This window comes from Phyllostomus hastatus, unplaced genomic scaffold (genome assembly GCF_019186645.2).
Source record: "Phyllostomus hastatus isolate PE091 unplaced genomic scaffold, TTU_PhHast_1.1 phas_contig_17, whole genome shotgun sequence".
NCBI lineage: Eukaryota > Metazoa > Chordata > Mammalia > Chiroptera > Phyllostomidae > Phyllostomus > Phyllostomus hastatus.
In genome coordinates, this window is record NW_025333664.1 from 34,287,973 (window position 1) to 34,311,920 (window position 23,948).

At 34.5% G+C, this 23,948-nt stretch overlaps 1 protein-coding gene across 1 annotated transcript in view; it reads left to right on the forward strand.

Annotated features, from left to right (window-relative positions):
• MACROD2 (mono-ADP ribosylhydrolase 2) overlaps positions 1-23,948 on the forward strand; it is a 2,133,612-nt gene that overhangs the window by 498,750 nt on the left and 1,610,914 nt on the right. Inside the window, exon 4 of the mRNA XM_045832893.1 lies at positions 11,545-11,574. Within this exon, the coding sequence (XP_045688849.1) occupies positions 11,545-11,574 (30 nt within the window). The remainder of the gene's footprint in view (positions 1-11,544; positions 11,575-23,948) is intronic.

The window sequence follows — 23,948 nt, forward strand, 5'->3', positions numbered from 1 at the left end:
TTAAATTTAGTATTTCAAAGGAGTTTTTATAGACAATGCAGATTTAATGATATCTAATTTGCTTATTTGTATAATAATGTTAGTAAGTGACATGGGGAATGTACAACTAAAGAGTTTTTGAAAAGGTATTATTTATTTATTTTTAGAGAGAGGGGAAAGGAGGGAGAAAAAGGGGGAGTGAAACATCAATGTGTGGTTTCCTCTAGTGCACCCCATACTGGAGACATGGCCTGCAACTCAGGCACGTGCCCTGTCTGGGAGTTGAACTAGTGACACTGGTTTGCAGGCCCATGCTCAAACCACTGAGCTATACCAGACAGGGCCTTAACTAAGTATGTTAAAATTTTATAATTTTAAGTTGTGTTATGTATGTAAATGCTGGCCATTCTGGTCACTAATGAGATTAAAATAATAACAATGCTATTTTTGACATTAGTGTTATTTAGTATTATTTAAATATATTGTTTAACATTGGCCTTGGATATTGACCTATTTTGAAATAATTTTGGAGAAATGGAACAATTCCTTAGGAAATAGTCTTGTGTACTATAAAGATAATCTGTTAGATACTGGATGAAAGGGCTCAGACATGGGGTTAAATGTTCACTTTCCAGCATATGACTTTGGGGCAAGCAATTTAGTATCACTATAGTCTTAGTTTCCTCATTGGTTAGAGAACAAATGAAATTCCCATTTTACAAGGTTGTTTGGAGGATGATAAATAATATACAAATCAATTCAAACATTGCTTATTAAATAATAGATGCCCGGAAAATTGTCATGATGATCTGTTTATATATGCCTTTATTTGGTTATGGTAATGAACATATTTTCTACCTTCATACACTTAGTAAAATATGTGTCAGCTTGTTCACTGGCTTGCTGACTCAAAGCATGACTTTCTCATAGAAATGAATCATGTAAGAGCTCATTTTAAATTTTTCATAAGTTGGTTATGTCAGAAGGCCAAATTTGGTGCAAGGAGTTAGATCATACCCACTGGATGAGTGAAGGGTTATGTTAGGATGAATAGAAAGCCAGGTCAGCTCCTCTGTGACCCAGCACACTTTAGTTTTATAACAACGTATTAACAAACTGGGAAAAGAATCTTGCTTTAAAACAATACGTTCAGATTGGAAAAAAAAGTTAGTTGGGTGTCATACTCAAGAGCAAAAGGTTACTGGTTTGACTCCTAGTCCGGACACATGTCTGGATTGCAGATGCATCCCAGTTCAAGAGGCAATCAATCAGTGTTTCTCATTGTTTCTCTTCCTTTTTTTCCCCATTTCTCATAAAAAATAAATAGAATCTTAAAAAAAAAGAAAAAATGGAAAAATGTTCCATTGAATTTTCTTTAATTTAACATAAGTAAAATTGGCACTGTTAGAGAAAGACTTCATATGCTACAGTAAATTAAAAAAAGAAAAGATGGAAGCTACACTAACCTATACCCAGGAGCAAACTGGCATTACAGCTAGATTATAGAAAAATCATTGTGAATAACAAACTGAACACCAGCTGGAGAGAAGCCTTATAACCAGGGACCTATGGAAGTAACCACATCACCACTTCAAGGCTGGTAGGAAGTGTGGAGGCTTGAGAGGGCTGGCTGGGCTCCCACAGGCAGCAGCTGAAGTTCTGGAGAGATATTTCAGTGACTGGGGTGGTTCCTTCTCAGAAGTGTGGGGTCTAACCCCAAGCTTGCCCCAAGCTCTCTAGCCTGGAGCACCAGAACTGGGAAAGGAACCCAAATAACATCTCCTCAGACAAGAGAAACCAAAGAAAAAAAAATAAACAAATGGGACTATATCAAACTAAAAAGTTCTTGCACACCACAGGAAACCATTTACAAAATAAAAAGACAAACCACTGAAGGGGAGAACCTATTTGCTGATACATCTGATAAGGCATTAATATACAAAATTTATAAAGAATTTATAAAATTCAATACCAAAACAAATAAAAAATCCAATTAAAAATGGGCAAATGTAGTGAATATGGGGGGAGGGAATGGGTAAAGGTAGAAGAGGGTATAAGGGGCATAAATAGTAATAGAAAACATACAATAAAAATTTTGAAAAAAGAATAATAAATATGAAAAAATAAAAAAGAAAAATTTATACTGAGCCTTGAAATCCATGTTGAACTGAACCATTCTTACATTTGTTTGGGTTTTTGATAAATTTCCTTTACATACCTTTTTGATAAAGGTTAATATCATCAGAACCACTTCATCTTTAAACTTCTGAAGTATACTTTAAATTTATAAGGAATTTAATTAGAAAACAGTTGAAACTTTCATTCTCTAATCTTTTCTAGTTAAGTTTTTAGTTTGCTTTGAAGTTGAAGATGTCACAATTTGTATCTAGTAAACATAAAAAGATTAAGTAGTTAAGGAGGCTCACTATCAGTTGAGATGGCTTTATTATTTTTACGTTTAAAATGGACCATTTTAAAATTTACATGTTTAAAGTCATGATAAATTCAGACTGAATATTTTTCAAGGTTTAAATAAGAACTTTTCACTGATGTATTTTACATTAAATCAGAAGTAGTTCAATGAACCGACGTTTTGATGCAGATTGTTTATTGGCACACATCAAGTGGTACTGATGTTTTATGATTGTGCTTTACAGGATATACTTATGAATGTTAACTTTTTGCTAAGTTTGACTTATTTAATATACAAATTTTTAAATTGTATTAAGCTTTTAAATTTGGAAAATGCATGTGTTCTTTTACCCATAAATACTTTGGAGGATTTTTCTATAGAAGCACCAGTGTGTAGTCACACACACACACACACACACACACACACACACACACACGAAGCAAAGTATGGAAAAGAATAGACAAGAGAAATTGAGTTTGTTTAGTAAAAGTCTTGATTCATATCTTCAAGTGGGTATCTAGTGTGGTTTTCTATTTAATGTTTATATTGTTTATATGTATTATATTTTTAATTAGTGTGGAACATATTACTCTGCTATCTTGATTATTTCTCAAATGGAAACTATACAAAGAGGAGCTATTCTCATAACAGTTCTGAACTAAGAGAGTTAGCCTGAGAAGGAATGTGAGGTTTAGGCTATCCATCAGTTGTGATCAGTCTGTATAAACCATATCTGTTCAATCAAGGTTCCAGCAGGAACTTTGGCACAAGCAAATTGTAACACTTCAAGGGTGGCTTATTTGTAGAAGGAGTAAGTAAGAGGGTTGGATCCAGGTATGGTATAATGAATTTCAAGGGATTGTTCAGGAATTAGAGGCTACTAATAGCACAGCTGTTACCAGTCTAAGTTCAAAGAGATCAGTGGAGGGAGAAATGTCAGCACCCAAAAGGAGAGGAAGTTATATTATAAGAGTAGTGACCTTTCTTCAAGGACAGAGTCAGCTCAAGGTAAGCTTACAGGGAGTGAACCAAGGAAATAAAAACCTTGAACTCATTCTCATCTCTCCCACCATTTCCTGCCAGTGCTCCTTGATTGAACCCAAGCAGAGCCAGAGGGTAAGGGGATCCATTGATGTCATCTATATGAATCATTTTGGGCATAAAACAGGGGGAAGTGTAGAGAGTAGGTCTTGAGAAGTAAATAGAAGCTATCTGGCACAAAATATCCAACATTATTTTTGAACTAAAAAATCAAAACAACTTAGGATGTGGAAAAAATATTACAGTATGCAAAATATTGAAATCCATTTTCTTTATGGGTTTATAGAATTATTTTTTCATTCATCTAAGCCCAAAGACAGAATTTAAAAAATAATTTGGACATGGCCTTGTTTCTAACTCTCCTTTGTGCATAAGTCCTTGTGTCTTTCCAAACTCTGATGAGGGTAAAGCACAGGACATCTTAGAGTGAGGGCAGAGGATTGTAGTTCTCTAAGATGAAGATGGTCCTGACCCTCTCAAAGTGATTAGTATGAATGCTTTCATTAGTAGTGGTTTTCTGTTGACTTCTAGCTTTAGTGCCAGAAGTAGCACTGTGACCACGGTCATAGGGAGCTAACAGTTACTGAGCCATAGCATTTGCCAGGCACCATGAAGTATATTCACATAGGTTACTACCCTTCCTCTTCTCAGCAAACCTATGCTATGACCATTATATTACCAAATAACTGAAAGAAAAAATAAGAGAATCCAGTAGATTAGGTAATCAACTGGAGTTTTAAGAACTTTCTCAAGAAAAATGATGGAGGGGGGAATAGGACCTAGATCTGTTTGGCTACCTCCTGGCACAGTCTCACTTGGCTGTAAAATTTTGAAGGAGTTATTATCTATTATTAAAACTCTTTTACCCATCCCAGAAATGCGACTTTCCTTTTCCCCTCTCTCTCATTTCCCTGCTTTCCATTCATTTCCTTAGTTATGCATTTAACAAATATTATTCAGTAGCTATTCTCCATCAATAGTTGTGCATGGTATTGTTGATACCAGCAAACATGACCTCTACCTTCATGGATTTTATAGTTTAATATGTGTTCTAAAGGTGGCAATCCTATGCATTTCCTTCTAAAAACTTGCATTGTTTCCCTTTGAGTTTCTGCCTCAGTCTTCCCATCTATTTTCTATGACTGAGAATAGTTCTTTAGTCTTATTTGTTTAAAGTATAATTTAAAACAAACCTTCTTTTTAAAACTCACTTGCTGTTTCATTATTGGAGAGAAAAAAGATTCCATAATATTGTAAGAAAGATGAAATAAGGAAACTATGCAAAACAGTTTTTTTTCCAAAGGTGCTGTCTGGTTTTATTGAAACAAATTAGTTTCTCCAAGAAGTATGTAAATGAGGGTGCATGTTCAGGCTTATGTTTTCATCCAGCTAAAAGTATATCCTACTCCCTCATATATGTACATCTTCTGTTTTTCACATTGAGAATTGGTTTGTATTCAAAACCTTTCTTGTCAAAAACACTTTAAAATTGCTGTTCAAGTGTCTCGTATCATTGCAACCACAAAGCTAATATATATTTGAACTCATTTTTTTCCCTATTTAGACATGATTGTTTATTCTTTAGAAAGCCACAGATTGAGTTATTTAAGTAATCCCATTTTTGTAACCGAGCCTGTGTTATCATTACCAAAATTACAAAATTACAGCTGATTCAAAACACAGCGTCAAAATGGGTGACTGGTACATAGAAGCATGTGTGGATTCTTCTCATTCTGCATCTGATCCTAGATAAGTTACCTAATATCTTTGATCTTCTTTAATTCTCCACCTTTGTAAAAAGAAGGAGTTAGACAATATAAGTGATTTTCCTCCTATGTCACAGTATTCCTAGAAGTCACTGAGTACCCTGAATTATAGCTGGGAAAGCCAGACTGACAAAGCAGGGACAGCTCTAGCTCCTCTCTCATGCTTCAACCAGAGTAATTTTGTTTTGTTTTATTTGTTAATACTGCCAAGTAAGTTTGCAATTCCCAATGCCTTTTCACCTATTTATCAACAGCAGGGCTCATTGTACTCTATTTTTGGCTTTATCTATTTTGCATTACAACTTATATGAACCACATAGACTCTCAAATAATCAATAGTTCCTTTGAATTCTGCAGTCAGTATGAAATGTAAAGTATTGATTATGTGTTTAAGCCTGGATTCTACATGTGAGGTAGTTAAACTTATGCTTAACTTTCCCTCTCTGTCAGTTTCAAAGCAGGAAATTATATATAGCATTGCCCCAAACCCCTATCATTCTGTTAATTTTGTTTAGAAGGTGTAAGTCTTGTAAAGCATGAACAGAGCACTGTTGCCAAATTGATGGCTGTATCTGTCTGTGTAGATTTTATTTCCACAGCTGTCAGTTGAGGTGGTTGCTGCCTGTATAAAGTGGTTCTACTGTTATGCATGTGCTTGGGATTTTAATCTTAACAGATTTTTTAGCACTTCTATTTTGAGTTTCAAAGTGTAGAGAATATAATGTGGGCCATACTAAAGGTTGATATTTTGGCTTTTTTTGTGTGTTTTACAATAGATAACATGTTGTGAATGAAATGGTGTTTTCAGTAGAGCTAGCTCCAGGGGAAGTTTTTGCCAACAATTGTTTTGACATCCCACCATGTGCTCTATTGTAATAAGAAAGCAGAATAAATAAACTAAAGTAGATGGTCAGGAACCTGTTAGGATGAAAACAACTATAATTTATATTATAATGATAACAAGCAAACAAAATCCCTGCACAAATAGTTTTAATCGATGTTTAAAGACTAGCCTCCCAGGGTGTTGCTTGTTTGACAGACTATTTGGTGGGGGTAGAAGTGGAGTGGGAAAACAAATAATTACCATAGAGATAATAGAAATTACTAGGTGAGTGGAATAAAAAATAGTTTCAAATACTTATCAGTCCAATTTGATTCATACTCAATATGGGTTACCTCACCCAGATCTTATTATTTCACAGACGATTATTTTAGACTCATAAACTGCAGGAATTATTAGGTATGTTAAAATATAATGCTGGCATATGTTAGGTTAGCAGTTTTGTTTTCAGCCTTACTGAGTAGAATTTCATTGCATTGGAATCTGTCAAATCTAAGAGGAGACATCTGATCCAGTGTTCCCCGGTATGTGGCACGTGTGCTGCCATTTGGATTCTCCCTGTCACACTCTGACTCTGACTGACATCATTAATTAATCATAGTTCTCTTTTCCACTGAGCCTTGATTTAGCCTCCGAATCTTTCTCACATCAGAGGTGCAGTCTCTTCTAATTATGATTTAGAATTGCTTGAAACCTGTTTTCATACCTGATTGATTCTAAATTTCCTGATGGAAGAAGGTAAGATAGTTGGCTATGCCTTGCCCGCATTATCTAGCTATTTAGTAACTGGGGCAGAATTAAAGCTGGGACTGCCTGGCTCTTTATTCACTATTTTTTTCATTACCTTGTATGGCCTAAAAATGATTTTGATATTTTAGAGGTGAAGGGCTGTAGTTGTCTGATAAGTTATAGCTTTGCTGTACATTTCTAATGTTATGCCATATATTCCACCTACGAACTTCCAGTAATAGAAGATTACTTATACTGATTTCATTTTTATAGTTTTAACCATAGTTAATTATAATTATGTTATTTAAAAGAGATTTTATTTGTTTACTTTTTAGAGAGAGGAGAAGGGAGGGAGAAACAGAGAAATATCAATGTAGAAGAGAAACAACAATAGGTTGCCTCCCACACACCCCCAAGTGGGTACCTGGCCTGCAACCCTGGCATGTGCCCTGACTGGTCATTGATCTGGTGACTTTTCATTTTGCAGGATGATGCCCAATCCACTAAGCCACACCAGTCAGGGCTACAATTTTAACAATATAATTATACTGTTAAAAAGATAAACTCACCGTCCCCCATCACAAACAAAGGATTTTTTCTTTAAGAGATTTTTTTTTGGAAGAGGTAGTGTAATATCCTATTTGTACTTTGAGACAAATGTAAAATAACAACACTATTGTAACTGCCATGGTCACTTTTTATCTAGGCTAATTTTCACAAGAAATGGATTTCTACATTGTTTTCAGTTTTTTGGTTTTGATAATTTCAAAATGAATATTAACTCTTATAGAAATTTGTTAATTTTAATTAAAAATTTCCAAGCTTAGTTCATATGGGAAAAAAACAAATTTTCATAAACTTTAAATAATTAAAACTTTAAATAATTAACCTTTTGCTTAGAGTATTATAAGTACATTTTCTATACTTGTCATTTTGAAATCAGATATAGGTAACCCTTTCTCCCATTTTATATTTAATGTTTTTTTGTTTTATAAACAGTAGAACTGTTGAGTCATTTCAATAGTCATTGGGGGTGGAGGAAAAAGTGTAATGCACAGAGTTGTTAACTCAGAATGGCTTATTTTAGTTTCTCATTGACTCAATCTTTGAGACAACTACTACAGCGTGACTTTTTCCTCTACCTCCTCTAGTAATTGAAGATGCATTTTATTTAGGAAAATATGCATGTGAGTACAGTAATGTTAGTAAACATGCAAAGAGAAGATAATTTAAAATGTTCTTTTAGAAGCAGTGGCATCATGCTCATAAACTTCAAGTTTTCTTTGTTTATTTTCTCTTTTTCCTTTGCTGTGAGACTCTAGGGATAACTTGAGGCATGTCCAAAATTTTCTCTAGCAAGGGACTTAGAGACAAATATATTTCATGCATTTTTAATCACTAAGTATTTCCAAATATACTTTGGGTTTGTTTAATAGCCCTTAATTTTTCAGGAAGAAAAAGGACAAGAGTTTGCTCTTTCCACACACTTTAGTAAAAAAAAAACAAACAACAACAAAACAAAACCTCTTCTATGTCAATAAAGAAGCTTGAGGTGCTGGATAGTCAGCTCCATTGGTTAGGGTGTCGTCACATTCACCAAGGTAGCGATTCTCATCTTTGGTCAGAGCACATACAAGAAGCAACCAAAAAATGAATAATTAAGTGGAGCAACATAGTCAATGTTTCTCTCTGTCTCTGTCTCTGTCTCTTCCCCTCTCTCCCTCCCTTCCTACTTCTTTCCTACTTCCTCCCTCCCTTTCTCCTTTTTTTCTCTTTCTGAAAAAATTAATAAATAAAATTTAAAAAAAGAAATTGGACTAAACCTGTGTATTATCTCATTAGAAAACTTGTATGGAGAGTTCATTAGATGCAGGCCTAACTATTAAAATCAGACCTTATCTTTATGGGCTTTCTATCTAATTGGGATATACCTCAATTTATTGGAAATAAGCAGGTAGAAATTAAATTATTATTAATTTTAGACACACAAAAGTCACTTTAACTTTTGTAAAAAGAAGAAATAATATTAATCCACCAGACCAATAAATGTTGAGAATCAGTTATATTGTGTATAGTGTGCTTTCTGAGGGTAATCTTAGAAATCTTAATAGAATTTCACTTTTATTGCCTATTTTTATTGAAGAAAATTTCCTTGATATTTTTGCTAATAAAGAAAATATTTAGTTTCTTATATTTAGAAAACAAATTGATAAAGTAGACTTAAATTTGATGAGTTGTTTAGAAAAAGCATTATCCATTACAGTTATTAGAATTGCTTTGAACATGTTTAAGCAGCTTAGATTAAGATTCTATTACATGAATGATAACACATTTGAAATTATGTAGAATGCCACAATTTTATAAAACAGTTCTATGTTGAGATTAATATGTGAACAGATATGCTTCTCTAAACATGAGCACACATATAACATAAATTGGCTTGATGGTTCTCCAGACTGGACTTCCAGTTCCTACACCTACTCCCACTCATCCACCCACATCTATTGGATAAGTGCCTGATTAAACAGATGGGCCTTTGGCTATGCTCACAAAACAGGCAGCCTCCACCTTCATTGAGCATGACATTGGGTAAATGTAGGCTATATTGTGCGTTTGAACCTGATAATTTGAGTGAAAAGCTACAATTTGTGATTGTCATTGTTTGTTATTGGAAATACCTTTTTCTTTATAAATGAAATATTTGAAAATTGGAGGATAACATATGGAGTTTCAGGGATCCAGAAAACCTATAGATAGGGAAGTAGTTCTCACTCAAATATAAAAATAAAAAAAATCAACAGGAGTGTTAAATGTCATGCAGCTTTATAAATGTATGTAGTTAAGATTTTAGAAAACATTTGAGTAGCCAGGAGACAAGTTGATCATGAAATTTCCCTATGCACTAAGGGGTACGGGACCAAAGTAGAATTTGCAACAGTTGTTCCCATGCTGCTTCAACAAGTCACCCACTCAATAATTAAAACGTTTGATTTGGGGCAGGACATTAAGCCCCCCCTATCATCTGTATAAATAAATACCATATACTTTCTTATTATGAGTCAGAGGGGTTTGGAGACCTTAGGTGTTAGGGTGGCAGACAATTTATGACATCAGAAGTGAGTTTTGTTTATGGTTGAATAATGGGATTGCTAGTCCATGTTGTGACAAAAGCACAAAGAGTAAGGCAGAAGCAGCAAATGAGATAGCCCTGTGCTTGAAAGATAATACGAAACAAGATTTAATATTCTAGAATTGAATACTGAAAAAGCCTGCAAAGGCATTTGTTCTCCAGGCATCTTTCATGATATTTATTCTCTTTAGTGTTGCAATAATTAAACCGTCACATATTTAACCTCACTGAAATAATAATACAGGCATTTGCTTTTAAAATGATCCATTTTTTTATTGATGAAATCATTAACACTCTGATATTAACTTCTCTTAATTGTGGAAATGCTTGGTCCTGTGGACAGCATCCTAAATTCAAGTTATAGCCCCCACTTCTCTTTCCTAAATGACTTCTTTAATGTTTTGGTAGCTCAGGATTCTCCACAAAGAAAGGGAGCCTGGTTGCCACATACTTTCTTTATATAGCTACAGGATTTCTTTTCTTTTCCTCCCTCCCTCCCTTCCTCCTTCCTTTTAAGGGCATGAGATGATGCTTTTGATACATAAGAACATCATGGAATACAGCTCAGTGCCCTTATATTGACTTCCGATCTTTGACTGTTACAATGACTAGATAAATATAGACATAAGGTTGCTTAATACTTCAGCAGAAGCCAGCCATGGAATTTTCTGAAAATTTGACCTCTTGAAAAAAATTCAAATAGCATTTGGCTGAGTGGAATGGGTAGAGTGTTTGAGCAAAAAAGAAAGAAATAAAAAAAGAAAACACTAATGAACATGGACAACAGTGTGGTGATTGCTGGGGAGGGGCATGAGGAAGGTGGAAGAAGGTCTAGGGGATAAATTGTGATGGATGGAGACTTTACTTGGGATGGCAGACACACAACACAGTGTACAGATGATGTATTGTGAAATTGTGCACCTGAAATCTGCATAATTTTGTCAACTAGTGTCACCCAAATAAATTTAATAAAAGGAAAAATGGAATTAACTTATGTTTTGCTTATTATTTGGCTTTTATAGATATGTGTGCTAGAACAATGGATAATTGGGTAAGAAATGTCAAAACATTGTTTGACAAAATAAAATTTCTTTCCTTTAAATAAAGCATTAATGCTAAAGGTAACAAATTTATTATTATTTAAGAGTTCTTACCATAAAGTGTTTTGAGATAGCTTTATTTGATAATATTGAATTAAAATTACTATACTGTTTTTGTTACATTGTCCTTTGAAATCATTGAAATTGTCTAAATAACATTGTTCTTTCTCTACTTGATAAAATGAAGAACTCAGAAGATTAACTTAGATAAAAAATGGAAAACAAAAGGATCACAATATATACTTCCTTTTATTAGAAGGAAGTATATTATGAAAATAGTTATTTGAAGAGAAAAAGGAGATAAAATAGCATGATATTTTAATTCTCATACCATTATCAGGCAGTTACAAAGGCTGTCTTTATACAAAAGTTTGAGATAAAATAGCATGATATTTTAATTCTCATACCATTATCAGGCAGTTACAAAGGCTGTCTTTATACAAAAGTGTGTTTATGAGATATGATCATTATTATCTTTTTATTAAACTATCTGGCATATTATATCTTTATATATTATTTAATGTCTTTTGTTTTTTTTTAAACAGCAAATGCCAGTCTCCTTGGAGGAGGAGGTGGTAAGTCCTGAACATCACTTAAAATATATTTTTGTTTTTCTACAACTACAGATTTTAAGTTGTTATAGTTTAAAGAAAATTAATTTAGCTATAGTCATCAATCACAAAAATGATACTCTTCTAGAAAATAATTTATAATGCAAATATTTTAACTGACTTCAGAATATGTCAATACAGCTTTTATTCTTGTTGAACTTTGTATTTCTACCTTTGGCATAAGCTGTAACAGCTATAAGCTGTTGTGATGAACACCTATTGCAAGAGTCACCCTGAATACATTTGGAGACTTTTTTTATCATAATGAATATAAAAAATTATGACTTTGTAGTCTGAGTGCTTAATATATCAGCTGCTTGCTGGTGTGAAAAATAAAAAAGAAATTAGTATTGGCACTTTGATTTTCTTTTAGCCTGTTTAAAGGAGAAAGAGATCACAGTGAGATGAGGAAGAGACTTCTGTACTGAGAATTTATTTTTGATGCTACCACCTTATACCTATTTATTATTTTTATTTCTGGGTTGAAAGATGAAAGCTCTCCTAGCCCCAGTCTATTTAATATAGTAGGAAAGGAGAAAATATTCAGTAGAATAGGGTCATTTTTACTTAAGACCCGGATAGATATAGGTTTGTATTCTCTCTTACTCTTTCTCCCTCACCTTCTTGCTCTCTCTCTTCACATACATGGTTGAAGTAAACATGATTGCACAGAACTTTAAGCCTTTAAAAAACTCCCTTGCCTTCATCAGGAGGTTTCAGTGTAATTTTATTTAGCAATTACAATTTAAAACATTGTTTCTGTGTAAGAATCAATAGATTTTCAAAAACAGAATATTAGAAATAGGAATAATAGAAAAAGTTTAAACTAGAAAATGCTGTTCATATTATCACATAGAAGTGAATATTCTATGGCAGAGTATTTATTTTCTTCCTCCATAAATTATTTTAGAAAATATAAATCTATGGGATTTCTCATTATAATTTTTTTGTGTTTTAGGGAACTAGAGGGAATTGTTTTTTATTAGTTGGATTCCCAGTAAATTTGCATCTCTAGATCTCTTGTAATATATTAAGTAAGGATTATTAAAATAAATTTACACAGTGCTGATTTTCTTTCCAGCCATTTTAGTATTTAAACAAATTTGACTAGATAAGATAAAGAAAAATTAAAATGGAGTCTATATGAACAATTTCATCAAGTTAAACAACTGACACATTAGCTAGACAATTAATTTATTGTTCTTGGCTATTTTTATAAACTGGCTTGACTGATTGATTATATTAGTTAAAATCACTTTAGTTGCCCATAGGAGAAAAATCCAAAATAATAGTGGCTTACAGGAGATAGAAATATATTACTGTTTCATGTAAAAGTAGTGTAGATATGAACTAGAATGATTGTGTAGTAATTTCCTGGTGTTGTAGATCACTCAAGTTGTTACTTTTCTGCTTTTCCTTCCTAGTGCATGAAAGTTAGAGTCCATGATGGCCAATGAATCCCTAGTCATCATAAATTTGGGGGTCAGGAGGAGGAAAAAAGCCAATAATAAAAAGGTGGACCCCAAAAGATGTCAGTTTTTTTAAAGGAGGTTTCCAGAAGTCTCACATTATCCTTAAACTTGAACAAATATTCATTCGTGGATACATGCAGTTTTGTTCCAGAAATCAATGTGTTTACATATTTTAAAAAAGTATTCTGTTTCTTAAGGAGGTAGAGCAGAGTGGGAGGCAGGCTATTGTTCAGGAAGACTTGTCAAGCTGCCTTGTTTCAATATTTATGTGCATAGTTGGTGTTTATATAATTAACTCTAATGACTTGGCCTGTGCTTCCTTATACTTCCTCTAACCTGTGTTAAACAATGTATTATGAATTTTTAGCAATGGCAAGACATTCAGGATAGGCAAACTCATTTTCTGTTTACCAGACGTGTATACTTTACTATCCTGTAGGACATATATCTGATTGATTTTGTTGAATGCAGTTATTGCCATAATTTCTAATTTATGAATTCTAAAATCAGCAAGTTAGCATCATCATAAAGGTAAATTAAAAGTATTTAAGATAGTTGTAATTTTGTCCATTAAAGTAGGTCATTGACAAGTTTATATTCATTTATTCATGTCTAGAGACATCAAGATTGCCATAAAGTACATGTCTGATTTTTGAAAGACTATATTTAAAAATTAAATTTTAGGAATATTTTTAGCCTTCTTTGAACTGATTTTTGGCCTTCTGATTCTATGGCAAATATTTTTAATCCTGTCAGTGATATTTGTGAAGTAAAACCTAATAATCACCCAATAAGGAGCTTTTAAGTTGATATAATACTGTTGGATTTAATCAAGGATTCTTTTTATTGACTTAAATTAATATCCCTTCAAAGGCCTCTAAAGGGACTAGTTATTTGATTGGCTAAGCAATTTGATCAAGAAAATCTGATACCACATAAAAATGGTACCCTAAGTAGGTTTTTTCCCCCAGGTCTGTAGTGGGGTTTCTCCAAATTCTGCATAAGTAGTGCTTGAAGCTTAGACAAAATCAGTTCATATAAAAGTATATTACCTATAAAATTTTAGAATCATATTGTTCTTTTTTGAGTGCCTATAACCAAGAACAGAGGTATCCTAAAAAGAGATTTTAAAAAGTGGTCACCGTTAATTTCTTAGGTCTGATTTTAAAGTGAAATAATAACACAGTGGTGTGAATTTTCATCTTTGGGCCAGAGTTCACTCTCGCTAGAAACTTAATGTCACTGACTGTAGTTCATTGTATAGATGATGAGGTCACAACTACCTAGTCATTTCAGTTGAAATGCATGGTAAAATGGATCATCTCTGTTTCTATTTTCCAGATTTGTTAACTTGAGACACATATACTAATATCTTAAGTATGTAGTTGGTCCATAGTGACTGGATTCTACCTTCCAGGAAGCCTTTACATTGCCTATGTAATGGTATAATGTCAAAAACCTTAGAATTTCTATTAATCTTTTATAAACCTTCCATTACTGCTACCAATAGTATTTTGTATAATAGTTGAATAGTACATTGATTTATACAACAAGTAAATTTTAGTTTCTAACTTAGTCCTTTTATGACTCCTATATTATGCTGTGGTAACAAATAAACCTGAAAATCTTAGTGTCTTAATAAGGTGAGATTTATTTCTTGCTCACCATCGTCTTAGTAGGATGGGTGGTTTCTCCTCAGGCTCTCACATGTGGTAGCACAGAGACCCAGGCTGTTTCTGTATCTTGAGCTACATATGTGATATGTGTCTGCTGAGATGTCACAGGAAGAGAGGATCTTGTGGGATGTATTTATAAAGCAATTTGGGAATGGCTTACATCACTTATGCTCATGTTTTATGGGTCAGAATTCAGGCATATGACCCTTAACATACCTACAAGGAAGACTGAGAAAAATGGATGCTTCCAGAGTTCCCAGAAGAGAAACAGTGGGAGATACAAAACACTGTTTCTGCCACAGTGCTCAAATGAAAGTAGCTTTATTTATTTTTTATTGTTACATTATTATTATTATTATTATTATTATTATTATTATCATTAAAGCCAAAGATTGAATGAAAAGACAAGATTGTTGACTCACACTTAAGGGTTCTTTGCCTTTGCTTTGTGATTTTAAATATATCTTTGCTCTTCATATTTGCTTTTTCTATGCACAGGTAGGTAACTTTGTTTACACCATGAAAAATGAAACAGAAGACAGGAAAACATGCACCTGAGATATAGATGATGCTTTCTTTGCCCTGTTTTCACCAATCTCAAGCCCAATTGATAATTTGAAAGTATATATTGTACAATGGCACTGTTTAAGGTACCTTTGGATTGGCTGCTTAAATTTATATACCGTTGTTGTGTATTTGAGGTTCTGTCTTAGAATACATTACATTTTAAATACATGTTCATTCATCTGTATGAGAATGTTTTATATAAACAAAGTTCTGTGACATTGTACTTTTAGAATATGTAATAAAAACTAATCTTTGCAGTCAGCTTTAAATTGCCAAGAAGCAGAATTAGAGAGACAATGGTAATAATAATTAAAAAGGTAATTCCTCAGTTCCTTTCAGGTCATTATATAGCTGAACAGAATAAAATTTACAGTTTCTTCCTTTGGATAATGTCTTTTTCCTTTCATTGTCACAATAACTAACATAAGGCCAGAATCTGATGATAGAGGCCAAACAGAACCTTGTTGATGGGATTTGCTTCCTTTTACAGTCTGTCAAGGCTCCTGAGTGCTGAAGCCTGAGGCATAATGTTAGACATTTAAATTGACATCTCCTGACAGAGTGGCAATTTAGGTTGGCTTTTAATGCATATAACTATACAGGACTGCTGTTTTAATCATGCATATATATATATATATATATACATATACGACATATTTTTATCAATACTATAATTCTGCACTTTATTCTTGAGGTGATCCTGTGACAGGTTAATATTAAAAATTCTAAGTGTAAGCAAATACCACTAAATAAACACTCAGTCCCTGATGGAATGCATGGCCTTCACCACTTCTGAAGGCTTCTTGCTGTCCTTGTGTTTCCTAATGTGGGCCCACAGATTGACAAGGTTCAGTGGACTGGGGTTACTTACCACCCCTCTGAACTCTCTCATTTCTTGTTTGGACTGTTCTGCTTGAGAGAGAATTCCTCATGCTTTTTTGTTGTTAATGTCAATGCATATGTTAAAGCAGTTTGGATGGGGTGCCAAAATGCGTGCTTTAAAAACAGCAAAATCATAAAACTATTCGGTGTGATGCAAGAGGTGTCATCAGTGTTATCTTTGTTCATTTATTCAACAAGCATTATTTCAGTCTCTACTGTGTATCTATCGATTTGGCAGTAAACACAGCTCTTTCCTCATGACCAATCTTGGTCCCTGTTTGGCTGAATTATCTGAGCACTTATAAATCCTATGTTCTTTTAGGTATTCCAAGGATTTTTTTTGCATGAATCTTTTAAATTAAAACAATACTTGAACATCAACATAATGGTCATCAAGCATCAGATTCCTTTTTAAAAAAGCAGAACAGATATCCTGAAAAAGTACTCTTTTCACACAAAAAACTGAGTTGCTACCAAGAATTCCTAACATGAAAAACAACATGTTTAAAGGATGTTTTAAGTGTGTATCAGTAGGAATGTTTTCATGAGTTATTTCTTAAACATTCACAAGCAGAGTGGAGTGCCCTTTTACCCTCCCCTCCCCGCACAGAATGGTTTCTCATGACATATGTCAATCACTCCACTGATCAAAATCCCTACAGTGATTCTGTGTTTCACTGTTGCTAAGCCTTGAGATCTGGCTAGGCCTTGGACATTCCAGGAGGAATCTAGGATAATGGTCAGCAGTGAGGGATCAAGGCCAGTTAAAGCAGGTAGTCAAACATGTCTGGCTAGCTAGCCTATCCTCAGCAGGTGGAGGGGTCCCAGCCCTGGGCCTTGGGAATAGCAACAGTCTCTCAGTCCTGAGAGAGAGAAACATGGTAAGAAAAACTCAGGAACTCTGCCCTGGTTGGTCAGGCAGGGACCCAGTCTTAGGAACAGAGTTACAGGAAGGGATGCGATGCTAAACCATAGATAATAAGGTTTAAATCTTGACTGCTTCAGGTGGGACTGATCCTGGGCACTGTAGGTGGTTAGGCCCCTAAAGGAGACCAGGAGGCCCAGATATGAGGATGGAGAGGGAAAGGGGATGCAGGACCAGGAGCCTAATCTGACAACAATCAGTTACACACTAAACTAGCCAACCTTTATTCTCTCTTCTTTCCTTCTCCCCTCTCTTTTTTCTTCTCCTTTTAAACTTTTTTCTTTTTTCCTTTTCTCATTCAACATCATGTATTGATTGCCTCTCATACTGACATTGAAGTAGTATATGAAATGCAGTTAGAAGTATATATATCTATACATTACTTAAGAACTAGAACATTTTTTTAAAAAAGGGTTTTTAATACAGGAAAAATGAAGCAGAGAAGATGAAGTCAACATCTTGGAGTGGTCAGGAAAGTCTTTTCAGAAGAGATGATACTGGAGCAATCTTGGAGAATGTGAGCATTTTATAGGAGTGGAAGGAAATGACCTATTTAAATAGTTGTGTATCCTACTGTTTGAAATAGATATTTTACAGATTTCTTACTCTCTTCAGTCATCTCCCTCACTCTTCTGCAGTCATATTCTCAAGACCTTGGTTAAACAGTGTCCTCTAACCATCTGGCATGCCACTTAAAACAGAGTAAGCGGTGTTGGAGTAGGAGAAGGCAACTCCACTGCTAGTGGTGTCAACAGCACCGCTCCATCAGAACAACCTGGGTGAAGCCTGGTGGTCATCACCAACACCAGCTTCTCCTGGTCTTTCCTTCTCCCCTGATTACTTTACCTGCATCGCAGTCTAGGTACCAACTCTATAGCTGCCCACACCAGTTGGACTTCTAGCATATGTTTTCCTCATTCCACATGAGCTTGTCTAGCTCTATTGTAAGAAGTGTGACCGAGCACTGGTTGCCCTAATCTTGCCTGCCATTTGTCATTAAGTCTTCCAGATGGGTCCAGGTGGAAGAAGGACAGAGGTGTGAAATCCAGCCCATGTCTGTCCTTGAACTTTCCTATTGTAACAGATATTCCAAGGACATACCTTGTTTATTTCAGCTCTGATTGCTGTCACCATTATTCCTCTATTCTAAAGCTAAATTTTGAAGTTATTCATCATATTGACTGCATACCTATTCCCCCTTCTAAGTGAAACTGCCCCATCTGAAATCCTGTCAAAGGGGCAGCCCTGTGCAGATTAAATGCCCTTCTCATTCTGGCCATAACTGATCAAACCTGAAAGGATGCATTTCTCAATTAGGGCATGTGCTTCTTGAGAACAGAGACTTTATTATTTATCTGTAGTGCTTTGGCAGCTTCTACCACATATAGTAGCTGTTTAATTTTAATTTTGACTTGTCACTGTCTCTCATCCTATATTCTTACCAGGTATTTCAGTTTGACCAGTTTGCTGTGGAAAGGTAATTTTATCTTTAGATAATCTCTAAATGAAAAAAATATAACTTTAAAAAATATATACCAGTTAACCTGAGGATCACATACAGATGTATGTAGTGATTATTTTAAGAATTATATTAATTTATATTTCTAAAACAGGTTATGTAGCCAGGATCTCATAGTTTTCTTTGAAGTAATGATTATATTTTTTAAACCCTGGGAGATAGAGAGAACATATTTATTTATATAGATGGAAAGTGAAATGCAGAAAATTGCATTCCATGAATTAAATGAAAAGAGGGAAATGTTCTTGTCTCATTTGTTTTGTCATATTGCAGGTATTTAACCAGTTAAATCTTTCGATTGGAAATATTATTGTCATTATTGATTTTCTTATTTAAACCTATTGACAAACTTCCCTGACTGGTGCGGCTCAGTGGCCTGGACATCATCTTGCAAACCAAAAGGTCACTGGTTTGATTGCTGGTCAGGACACATACCTGGGTTGCAGGTCAGGTCCCTTGGTTGGGGATGTATGAGGGGCAACTGATTGAGGTTTCTCTGGCACATCAATGTTTCTCTCCCTCTTTTTCTCCTTCCCTTCCCCTCTCTCTAAAAGTAAATGAATAAAATCTTTTAAAAAAACCTATTCACAAACTTTAAAGTGATAATGTGCTAGTTAATGAAATTTGACATTTATTAAGATTAGGAGCAGGGACATACATGCTCTAGGAATGTTTTTAAGTAGGTTGGCTATAATGTTGAACTCTTTCCCTTATGCATGAAAAGCAATGAACAAAAAATTGTGGACAGTACTGTTAATACTTGACTTAATTGAGGTTTTTTTTTTATTGAAAACAATGAATTGATTTTGTAATATACTTCTAATTTCAAATATTAAGACATAAAAATGGTAAGTTACTTAGAAGTATGGGCAATGCCACCTATAACCTCTCTTTTATGTTTCATTAAAATAAACAATCACATTTTGGATTAATAATTTTGTGCACTATTAAAGATAATTGGTTCCTTTCTCTAACATATGCTTCACTTCATTAGCTCGTGGGTCTTCCACAAAACCTTTGTGTGATCATTTTGCTCAACCTTTAGATGTAAAGCAAAGTGAAAGCATTTACTCTTAAGTTTTCATAGCTGAAGTTCATTCACTTTATTTCAAAATTTTAGTTGCACATAAGTTAAATGGATACATCTCATCTTTGTTAAATCTGTCATTGTGTTATGTTAAGAAATATTCTATGTTCATTGCAATGGGTTTTACCTGTTAATAATATAAATCATTATGTCTTAAAACTTATAAATGACAGTGATATCTTTGCATAACAGATAACATGGGAAGGAATTTTTCACATATGTATTATTGGAGGGATAGAGACCCAGCAAGACTGAAGAAAAATCTAGATTCTAAAAATATGGTAGACTGAGGAAAGCAGAAAACTTTCTTATAACAAACTCACACATAATGGATAAAATATAATAAAAATTAATTTAAGTATTTCAGCTTGCAAAAAAGGGGTGGGGATTCTCAAGTGCCATAAATAAGGGAGTACTGAAAAATAATGTGAACTAAAACTATAATGTAAGCTATATACTTTATGTGCCTTCATAGAATATAAATGTGATGGGGAATTGGATATGAGCAGCTATGTAACTAGTTATCATTTGAGAAAGGAGATAGGACTGCCTAACATAAGAGGTTAAAGCTTAGATCCTCACTTAGACTAAGATCTTCAAATTATTATACTTTCACTGGAATGGTGAACTTGAAAAAAATCTTCATTGGCTTAAGAAAACTACAAGAAAGAATCCCCTAAATTTTAGGATCCCAAGCCTACAACTTCTGTGTGTTTGGTACTTAAATTTATACTACCTATGTGTCTGAGAATCCCAACTGCAAGAAACATAAACAAACATAAACATAAACATAAACATAAACAATGGTTATATTTATAAACATAAACATTGGTCCTACTGCTACTATAAGAGGCAAATTCAAACTATGTGGAGGTAAGTGTTCAACACCCAGGCCACAAAGTATTCACACACACACACACACACATACACACACACACACACACACCCTTTCAAAATGATCTCATTATCAGAAATTATAAAACATGAGGAACTTGACTTTGGAGAAGACTGATAAACATTACCTGAGCCAGGTAATTTAAGTCACAACCAACAGTGATAATCATGGCTTTTAATTATATACTCACTTAAGTTCATTTGTTTCTATTTTAATTTGGGGGGGTATATTTTCAAATATAGTTTTGTAATTGGTGAGTATTATTTTACATTACTGTTATTTTTGTTTTATAGTTAACTTTTTGCAAAAAAGTATGTAAAGTTTAAGTGATTCTGTCAAGAAATGTTTAGATAGGTAAATCATGCTCAACATAGGACTAAACAATCACAAGATAGTTGAAGCACTGAAAGTCAGTGAGAGTCCTCTTTCAGAAGTGGGAATTCCTTGGTCAACATTCTGGACTTATAAGCTCTCCCACTTTGTTGGCTAGCTAAATGGGACCAAAATGCTTAGAAGCACAGATTCATATCTAAAGACAAATAATTTAGAGACAGGAAGTACTTTACACTGCTGTCATAATATGTCTATATATCTACCTAATTATATGGTAGCTGTCGTACAATGCTTGTGTAGCTTATCTATTTGTATTAAAGGTAAAGATTTTTTTTTACCTTTATTATTCCAAGAAAAATTTATTGAGCCCCTGTTTTAAATAGCTGTCATTTATCCCCAAATACACTCCAATGTGACTTGTAAGTAAGTGCATACAAGGAAATGAAGGTCGAAGTACAATACTGCAGGTCAAGCCTCTTCTTGTCTGGGACTCTATCCCTTCAGTTTATGGGGGAGAATATTTTCCTTTACTGTATCTGTTGTGGCTCCACAGTAAAGAAGGTGGGGAAACTTCTTTGAAAGCTATTTTTATCATCTTTTTGACTTTGGCATTTATGAGTTAGGAACTCTTTCTATTACATTCCATTCTTTGGAGATGCCTTCATTTATCTGCAGACTGGAGACATACAGTGGGGATAAATGGATCTTGCCAGTTCTGAATGGCAACAGATTCAACAAGATCATAGATATTGCTGACCCTGTGTTCACTCAGAATTTCATTTGATTTACATGATCACTTATTGCTGCAGCTCTGTCTTTGCCCAAAAGTCATTAATTAATTATTTTATGAGTTAGGACAAATTCACTATTTTGTGTCCTAGTTTCCTCCTCAGAAAAAATAGTTACAATGTAACATAACTACTTTACAGAGGTGGCACAACTAATTGTTCTTTGTAAAGTGCTTTTCAAACACAAAGTATTAGATACATAATTATCATTGTAGTTGTCATTATTATTATCTTTATAGTCTAAAACTGAAAGATGAAAGGTGCTGGATAATTGTAAGATATGGTGATGTTATATCCAAATGAAGAGGAATAACCTGAATTGTTGGACAACAGTAATGCAAATGTCTGTGTAGTAGAATTTCTTTTGTGAGAAGATAATATAGATAATGGTGCTTTAATTAACCCTAAATAAACCCAATAGTTTTGCATATAAGTATTGATAGAAGTTTATTCTGGAAGTTCATTTTATTCTGTAAGTGTAGTGACTGTTGTAAGGAACCTTCTTTTTCCCAAGCATTTACATGCCACAGTCAGAAATTATTATATGCTAGAGTGTGAAGTATTCCAGCTTCATGCAACGTTACCAGGCCAGGGGAAGGTTAGCAAAACACATCCTTTAGTTGAGGCACAGGAAAAGGAACAAGAAACAGCAGCATTTCTTTCTTCAGGCAATTACTTGCCACTGAGAAGAAGCAAGGGATCCCGCTGAGCAGAATTAATGGCCCATATAAGTGTATGTCCAGCAGGCAGCCAGGCTTGGAATGAGGAAGGAGGAACCTAGCAGAAGCTTATTGGGCACACAAGAGGTGGAGGGTGGTGAGTTTGCTGTAACTTAGAGGCTGGCAGAGAAGACCTGGTATTCTTACTGGGACCCTTGGTCCTGGATATGAACGGGAGCACTGGAAACTCTGGCACAATCTGGAGTTCAGAGGTCAGCACTGACGTTCATATCCAGACTCCAGGTCTGAAAATGTGATGTGAGTTAAGTGTCCACTCAGAGAAGGTTAAAGCTGCTTAAGTATCTGTGTCTCCAAAACTGGCTCTGGCAGCAGGCCTGAACAGAACTTACGTGTAGGGCATGTTAATGGACTCAACTACCAGCAACTGGGAGGAAGAACCAGATGGGCTGAGAAATGCACAACTGGAACATTCCCTAAGAGATATTAAGCAAAAGGTGATGTGTCAGGAGTGGAGCTTGTAGCAAAAACACTTCCTCTGCTTTTGCTATAGGGTTATTTTTTGACAAATGAACTAAACCTAGTTCTCACCAACATAGTAGCTACAAGGGGCACAAAGCCCTGTGCTGAGCTAAATGTCCCTCAATATCTGCAACTTCCTGAAGGTTGAACATACCCATGGCCTCAGACTCACAAGTGTGGTACATACAATGTCAGTGCCTGTAGGGTCAGCTTTGCAGGACATAGACACAAAGACATTTATAAAGTTCCAAGTTTCATTTATGGAAACTATGATTGGAAAAAGCATAATTCAGTAGTTGAATTTTGTTAAACTATGAATGATTCCACATTGTTACTCCAAAACCCCTGCTCTCTTCATCATATAAATTCTGGCTCATCCTTCAGGTCTCCAGGTAGCAGTCTTCTAGCAGGCATTCTGCATATGGAGACCCATTAGGACTCCAACACTCCCTGCTGTGACTACATCAAAGTTTTTTCTTGTCATAGTATTTTTTAGGTAACTGTCTCTCTTCCCTTCTAATTTATAGATTCTATACTGGCACAGACTATATCTATCTTATTCATTTTCTGTATCTTCAGAATCCTGCAGAGGGTCTGACTTATAGTGGGTACCTACCAACCAGCTCTTACAGAAAATAAAGGAATGATAATAATAACTAACATTTATGGGGTACTAGCTCTGTGCCAGGCTGTATACTAAGGGTGGTACATGTGTTATCTCCTTAAATTTTATCAACAGTCCTAGGAGATGGTTATTGTTATTATTCAGACTTTACAGATGAAAGATTGAAAGTTAAGAGAGGTCAGGTTGACAAAATATTGGCAGACTCAGGTACTTTAACTGAGACTTTCTGACTCCATATCCCCATCTTTTAACCATTGCAATGTGAATTCATGAATTTAAATTAACCTGGAATTAATTATAGGAATAAGGATGTGGGCAAAGATTTATGTTTTTCCAAACTCTCCTCTTCTGATTTCTCTGGATAACAAAT